The sequence below is a fragment of the Perissodus microlepis genome, chromosome 1, assembly GCF_051167445.1.
Source record: "Perissodus microlepis isolate ML-2025 ecotype Zambia chromosome 1, ASM5116744v1, whole genome shotgun sequence".
In the NCBI taxonomy this organism is placed as follows: domain Eukaryota; kingdom Metazoa; phylum Chordata; class Actinopteri; order Cichliformes; family Cichlidae; genus Perissodus; species Perissodus microlepis.
The window spans coordinates 28,068,118-28,074,950 of NC_140461.1; the positions used below are offsets into that span (position 1 = coordinate 28,068,118).

Sequence of the window (6,833 nt, forward strand, 5' to 3'; positions counted from 1 at the left end):
ATCATAATTCATCAGTTATTTATTAAGCTTCTGTGTTAACATCAGCAACTATAATAAATTATTGTTTATTGTTGTTACTATTTTTGTTACACAGAATATGTACACTATGCAAGGGTCAGGCGGCTGTAGTTGTAGTTCAGGATGTCAGGCAGGTCATCTAATTATCAGAAGGTTGGTGGTTCAATTCCTGGCTTCTCCAGTTTGCATGCCAAATACCCTTGGGTGAGATACTAACTCCAAGTTCATCTCTGATGAAATAATCTCAGTATGAGCATGTGTAAATATTAGATAGAAACCACATATGTATACAAAAAGTACTTGTATGAAAGGGTGAATGAGGCAAGCTGGATAAAGTCCTTTGAGTGCTCAGATAGAGCTGAAAAGTGCTACAAAGATCCAATCCATTTACCAAAATATTACCATATTATTGTGTGTTTACAACTCCAAATCCTTACATCCACAGATCAAACCCAAGCACTTACAATGACACCTACACAAACAGAGATATACAGATATATACTAAAAGCCAAATATCTTTTTCTATATCAGGAAAATCCCTATCTTTATTTCTGTTTTTGAATTGCTTCCACACTCAACCTGTTCCAGATTTTGACTCATAAACACTAAAAAAATTTCTGGTAGTACACACATTAATAGTTTTGAAGTTGCTAAAACCCTTTAAATTACAACTATGTTCTCTACAGAAAACATACTTTGAATATTTCCTGGTAGCAAATTATTTTTTGCTCCAAGCAAAATGTGTCCTTTCTGGAATTTGTAATTATTGCCACAGGCCAGATTCATATGAATAAGCAGAGTCTCTAAGGATTTTTAAGGTTATTTTAATATATTGTTTTAAATATTTTTGAGAACTATGCACAACTCTTTTTAAATTGCCTAAAATGTTGTATTTTTAAATGCAACAAAAAGCATCACAATACACAGTGTGTGTCTAATATTAAACTTGTAATTTAACTTGTACATTTAAAATCTAGAGGTTTACATGATCATAAACTGTGTTTTATTTTAAGAAAAAAAAATTTTTTTTTCTTTCTAACGTTTACCTAAATACATAAGAGCGAGAGTTGACGTTCATTGGCTGCTAGTATGAGTAACTTAACCCTAACTTCGTAATTTTATTTTACTGGATTAAAGCACACTCATTTATTCACTTTACTTTGATACATTTTGAAAATTAACCATCTATGGGTTTATAAATCGGCTGCCATAACACCCCCAAAGGGCACCGAGTAGCACATTCGTTGCTTAGCGACAGGTAACTACCCAGCATTTCCTTCACACGGAGCTGTGCTTCCGGCGTAGAAGAAGACGCTCATGCCGTTGTGCACTTCATCGGTAGGCACTTTTATAATGGGACTCCTTTATGTAGCTAAGCTAGTGAACCCAGTTGAGCTAACAGTGCATCCGTCTTCATTTTATCTTCGCTCCTCTTAACTAGACTTTTTGACTTGTGTCTGTTAACGCTAGCAGCGGGGGCTGAGGAAACGTGACGCTTGCTAACAGAAGCTAGCTCCACTATGTTGAAGCATGGGCAGTGTAAAATACTGACTCTTTTATACTGTCTGTGGTTTCAAAGAAAAGTAACTGCAAGCTGCAGATGTACGGTTTCTGCTCTATCACGTCTCACTGCGCTAGAGAGAGGTTAAAGAGAGCAACGTTTCATGTTGTTTATCCATGTGCTAATTACTAATCTGTGTTTAGCAAACGCGCTACATTCGGACACCAGCGTTTCCTCATTAGCTGATGCTTACTATCCCCCATGTTTATCAGAAATTCAACAGTATGTACATACAATCACTGGCCCCTTGATTAGGCACACCCTGCTAGCTTAATCTTCAGAGGTGCGTTAATTCTACGTGTCATCGATTCATCAAGGTGATGTAAACTTTTGATTCACAGTCGCTACAGATTGGCCAGTTTGCCAAGAATATATTCCCCACACCATTACACCAATACCAGTACTGTTAATACAATGCATGATGGATCCATGCTCTCATGCTGTTTTTGCCAAATTGTGATCCTACCATTTGAAAATTGAGACCCAGACCATGCAACATTTTTACAGTCTTCAATTTTACCAGTTGTTGCCTCAGTCTCCTGTTCTTAGCAGACAGGAGCAGCACCTGATGTGGTCCTTTGCTACTGTAGTCATCAACATGTTTCTTCAGAGATACTCTCTGCATTCCTTGGTTGTAACAAGTGGTTAATGAATTACTCTTGCCTTGCGATCAGATTGATGCAATCTGGCCATTCTCCTCTGACCTCTGGCAGCAACAAGACATTTTCACCTACAGAACTGACACTTTTCTTCCAATTGTCTTTAAACCCCAGTAGCTCAGAGCAGCCCATCTGGCATCAACAGCCAAAAACACTTAAATCACCTTTATTTATTTATTTATTTATTTATTTAAACTTTCTATGTATCATTTTCATTATAACAACAGACAATCCAGAACAGCAAACAAAACCATGGGGCTCACCAGTTCGTGTCATGATTTGTACAGTACATATCATAAGTAATTCTTATCCTCAGTATCCCCAGACCCTTAAAGATAGGAAGTCAATTTTTTTCCCATTTATTCAGGGGAAGTTTTTTCACACTTTGGGCTATTTATATCCAAGTAATTGAGACAATTCCATGTAAATCTGATCCCTGACTTTATTTTATTACATGTCTAAAAGTTATGGGTGTGATTGGCACACAGGTTCCCACACTGCCTCCAGCAGAGCTCCAATGATTCTCAGAATTTGCTCCTTATTTTTGGTGTGATGAAAAAATGAACTAAGCATTTCCAGCCAAATATTCTCCAATTTTTGGAGCTCCTCAAGGTGTGCTGTGCTTTCAGCATTGAGTGCCAACCCTCTTGCAAAATTTCTGTATTCAGTTCTTCTTACCATTTATTTTTAATGTAGTTAGTATCCCACTTGGTTAGTTGTCTTAGGCTCTGATATAGCTTAGTGATCATTTTTATGGGTTTTATGGGTTTCTCCTTCTTTCTGATGCTTGTCATGTCTACTATCCTAAATGGATTACGTTACTGCTATGTGATTGACTAATTAGATATTTCCATTAACAAGATTTATGGTTTTCTGTTTTCTAAGAGCTTCTATCTCAGTGACTGTGCTCACAATGTGACGTTTGGAAATTTGATGTGTTCATATTTGAACCAGAAATGGGTAATGTCATATAATGTGATCTTATTCAGTTACCAGAACTGCAGAACTAACATGATGATCTTGCCACTCGTATTCATTTATACTAGCTTCTAATCTGGCCTATGTAAAATCATAAGACGCTACAATAAAATAGTTAAATGAAACATTATTTTTAAAAGATTTACTCATTCCAAGAGTTACAATGCTCTAAAAATGCACCTGAAGACAGTCAAGATTATGACATTCTTTTTACTAAAGCGAGTATTCAACGAAAGACTTACTTCACTGGGCAACTCACATGAGAGTTAAGGTACATAATGTAGGGTGTGTGTCACTGTAGCTGTTTTATGAAATTTTTTAGATGAAAAGCATTCAAGCTGCACCGTACTATCACAGCAACAAATTTTCTAATCTAATCATTACCAGTCACGCACAATTTTAATGAACTCTTAGCTCCATAACTAGCTTTTTCCATGTTATTGTGTCCTTTGAGTTTAAGTCTTTGTAAATGTTAGATTATTTATGTCTGCTAATATTGGCTTTATTTGCTCTGTTATTCTTCATCAGCTATGAGTGTACTTGTGCTCCAAGACAAGTCTGTCACCAGAGCAAAAATGAGCGGCCTGGATCAGGACCAGCGTCATCATCCCAGTTGCCGGGAAAAAACACTGGCCTCTGATTCATCCGACTCCCGTGAGCTTCCCAGTCAGCAGCTCCAAGGGCTCAAATTGGCATCACATGCAGTGCTAGAGGAAGCACAGCAAAGGGGCAGGTTAAAGTGCTCTAAATGTGGAGGCTCGAGGATGTTCTTCTGCTACACATGCTGCTCCTTAGTGGGCATGAGCCTGCAAGATGTCCCCACAGTGAAGGTTTGTAGGAGGTTAGGACTCACCTGCTTTGTCTTTTAACAGTGGCCTTCACCATTGTCTTAATTGGTTGCAAAATGCCTTTTTTAAAATTATTTAACGTTAAATATTTTGACATGATGTTGCTGAAATCCAACTCTCCCCTCGACCTGACTTTACACACTGTGTGTTACACTCAGCTTCCTGTGAAGATAGACATCATCAAGCATCCCAACGAGACAGATGGCAAGAGCACTGCCATCCACGCCAAGATTCTCGCACCCAGTGACGTCACAATATATACTTACCCCTGCATACCTGAGTACCAAAAAGACAAGGTTAGTTCTTTTTTTATCCTAAAAGAATGGAGTTCATTTAACTGTAAAACATGCTGTCTGCCTTGTACCTTGTGTGGCTTCAGCTAACAATTACATTTATGATTGATTCATCTGGAAATTACTTCCCAGAAAACTTTTTTGTATCTTCACTTGTCTTGTTTTCACTACTCAGTCAAATAACATATTCAGTTTTCTATGACACAACACAGAGAAAAGCATGTGGCATGCTTTGTTTGGAAACAGAGGTTAAATTGATCATCAAAAGTGATTTTCTCTCATCTACTAATCCATGAGTGTCAAACATGGCCTACAGGCCAGAACAGCGCTTCAAAAGATCCCATCAGGCCTGCTGGATGGCTTGTTGGATTGTATAATATAAAGAGCGGGGCGGCATATGTAGTTTTTGGACTTTTCTGTGTATTTAGTACCAAAAAGACTTAAAAGCTTCGAGAACTAAAAGGGATCATGCGAACTGTTATTTTCATCCGATCCAGAGGTCGCAATCATTGTAAGTTTAAAAACTTTCTCAGTGACAAAAACATTACACAAGCCCACCATAGCAAACTGAGGAAAGGTGATTGCGCAAAGGAGCTGCGCCCGTGTGTTTCACTGAGTTCACTATACAACAGTCTTGAGTCACTCACCATTTTTTCTTCCAAGACGAAAGCAATTTTTTTTGTTATTGAGCAATAGTTCTTCAGGCTTTCTGAAGGTCTTTCAAAGTTTGTCGTTGGATTTTGGCTGCTTTTTCACTCATTGTTTTTAGTCCAGTCTTTATACCTGACCATTTTAAAAGGAATGTTTTTTTTGGTTAAGCCACTCCCCTTTTGTAAACTGATGGTTCCCTTTCAGAATTTACTTTACACTAAAACAAATGGAAGTAGTTGAGAGTATTTATTATGCAGTGGCTTTTGCTAGTTTTGAACCAATGTCTGATATCACTGACTTAGCATTTTCTTTGGCATCTGTTAGTCTTTTTCTTTATATTGTTGCTTACAATAATTCTCGATGCTGTGTTGAATTAACTGTATTCATTTCTATTTTAATGCAGAAATCTAATTTAAGAGTATGTTCTGAAACTGTTGCTCTCCACTAAAGTCAAATTGTAAATGCTTATCTTTTGCATTTTGTACTGTTGTTTATTCTCAGCATAAATAGATAGATCTCATCTATTTATAGATCTCAGCATAATAGATTTTTACCCAGTCTGCAAACAATGTCCGGTGAAACATTTCTAAAAGATTTAGATTTATTTGCTGCAGCTTCATTCTTCAGTTCAAAGCTCACAGCACTTATGCAATCAGATTGTTATTTCAGCTGAATGAGTTTAGTCCACAAGCCATACATTTGTATCGTTTTTCTTCTTGCCTTCTCATTTATTTAAATCTTTTGATTTAGTGTTTTCACTTCTTCAACTTTATCCCTCACCTGTCAAACAGTTTACATCCTGTTCTCTGCTTCCTAAATTTAGCCTTTTATAAATCACCCCACTGTGAAAACACGTGTTCGAGACACATATTTTGTGCCCTAGCAGTTTGCATGATGGCGTTCCTCTCCGTCTTCGCTCGCTCCAGGTGGTGTTGGTATTCCCTGGACCGAGGGCCGTCTCAGTTCAAGACATGATGAAGTGTTTACATGACAGGTCACACGACTCCGCTGATGAACCGTGCAGAAAGAGGTTAAAAACTGAGCAAGTTCAAGGTTCCACACGCACCTCTGAGAGCTCAGAGTCGGGGACGCCAGATGAAGCAAAAAGCTCGGTGTCAAAGGTGGATCCCCTACAGAGGGTGGTCTTCATTGACAGCACATGGAACCAGACCAATAAGATCAGCACAGACGAGAGACTGCAAGGTAATCATGAAGGATTGCATTTGAGTGGGTTTCCAAAGAACTCGTGACTGCTGGTGATTATTCACTCACAATTGAATTTACCATGATCTCACGATGTTGTGACTGACGTGTTTCTCCCCCAGATTTGCTCCAGGTAGAGTTGAAGATGAGAAAAACGTGTTTCTGGCGTCATCAAAAGGGCAAGCCGGACACTTATCTAGCTACTATCGAAGCCATATATTATTTTCTCATGGACTTCCACGAGCATTGCCTCGACGAGGAGTACAGCGGAGAATACGACAACCTTCTCTTCTTCTACTCCTACCTGCACTCAATTGTTAACAAAGCCAAAACCTCTGCTGGAAAATGCTGAAGAGGACAGACTAAAAGACATCGAACACTGTAGCTGAAGCAGTTTTTATGTTAATCGATTCTGATTATGCAGAAAAATAATTTTTAGTTTTTGAACTCGATTGACATTTTCTTATGCATGAATGGACAACAGTGTGTATGTAGTAGTACAAAGAAAGGAATTTCTGATACATTTAAACATTTTAATTTACAAATTGGTGCACAATGACGTTTGTGTTCTGCTGTAATCACATTTGTTGCAGACCCAATAAACTTGTTTTCATAAAATAAG

At 38.0% G+C, this 6,833-nt stretch overlaps 1 protein-coding gene across 2 annotated transcripts; it reads left to right on the forward strand.

The window, feature by feature from the left end:
* Positions 1–1,251: 1,251 nt before the first annotated feature.
* On the forward strand, positions 1,252–6,832 carry dtwd1 (DTW motif tRNA-uridine aminocarboxypropyltransferase 1). 2 transcript variants are annotated; one of them, XM_084934007.1, is made up of 5 exons: positions 1,252–1,356; positions 3,745–4,046; positions 4,223–4,360; positions 5,935–6,211; positions 6,334–6,832. In XM_084934007.1, exons 2-5 carry the CDS (start codon positions 3,747–3,749, stop codon positions 6,561–6,563), a joined length of 945 nt encoding a protein of 314 aa, XP_084790133.1. In that variant the 5' UTR covers positions 1,252–1,356; positions 3,745–3,746; the 3' UTR covers positions 6,564–6,832. The 2 variants fall into 2 exon arrangements, with proteins under 2 accessions (XP_084790133.1, XP_084790219.1); XM_084934093.1 differs by lacking the exon at positions 1,252–1,356 and adding an exon at positions 1,379–1,896.
* The last annotated feature ends 1 nt before the right edge of the window (position 6,833 follows it).

Bases quoted from the DNA above. Each gene is read 5' to 3' on its own strand.
- dtwd1 (XM_084934007.1), top strand. From the start codon at position 3,747: ATGAGTGTACTTGTGCTCCAAGACAAGTCTGTCACCAGAGCAAAAATG. The intron at 4,361-5,934 runs GTTAGTTCTTTT...CGCTCGCTCCAG, and splicing joins CTGAGTACCAAAAAGACAAG to GTGGTGTTGGTATTCCCTGG. The intron at 6,212-6,333 runs GTAATCATGAAG...TTTCTCCCCCAG, and splicing joins CACAGACGAGAGACTGCAAG to ATTTGCTCCAGGTAGAGTTG.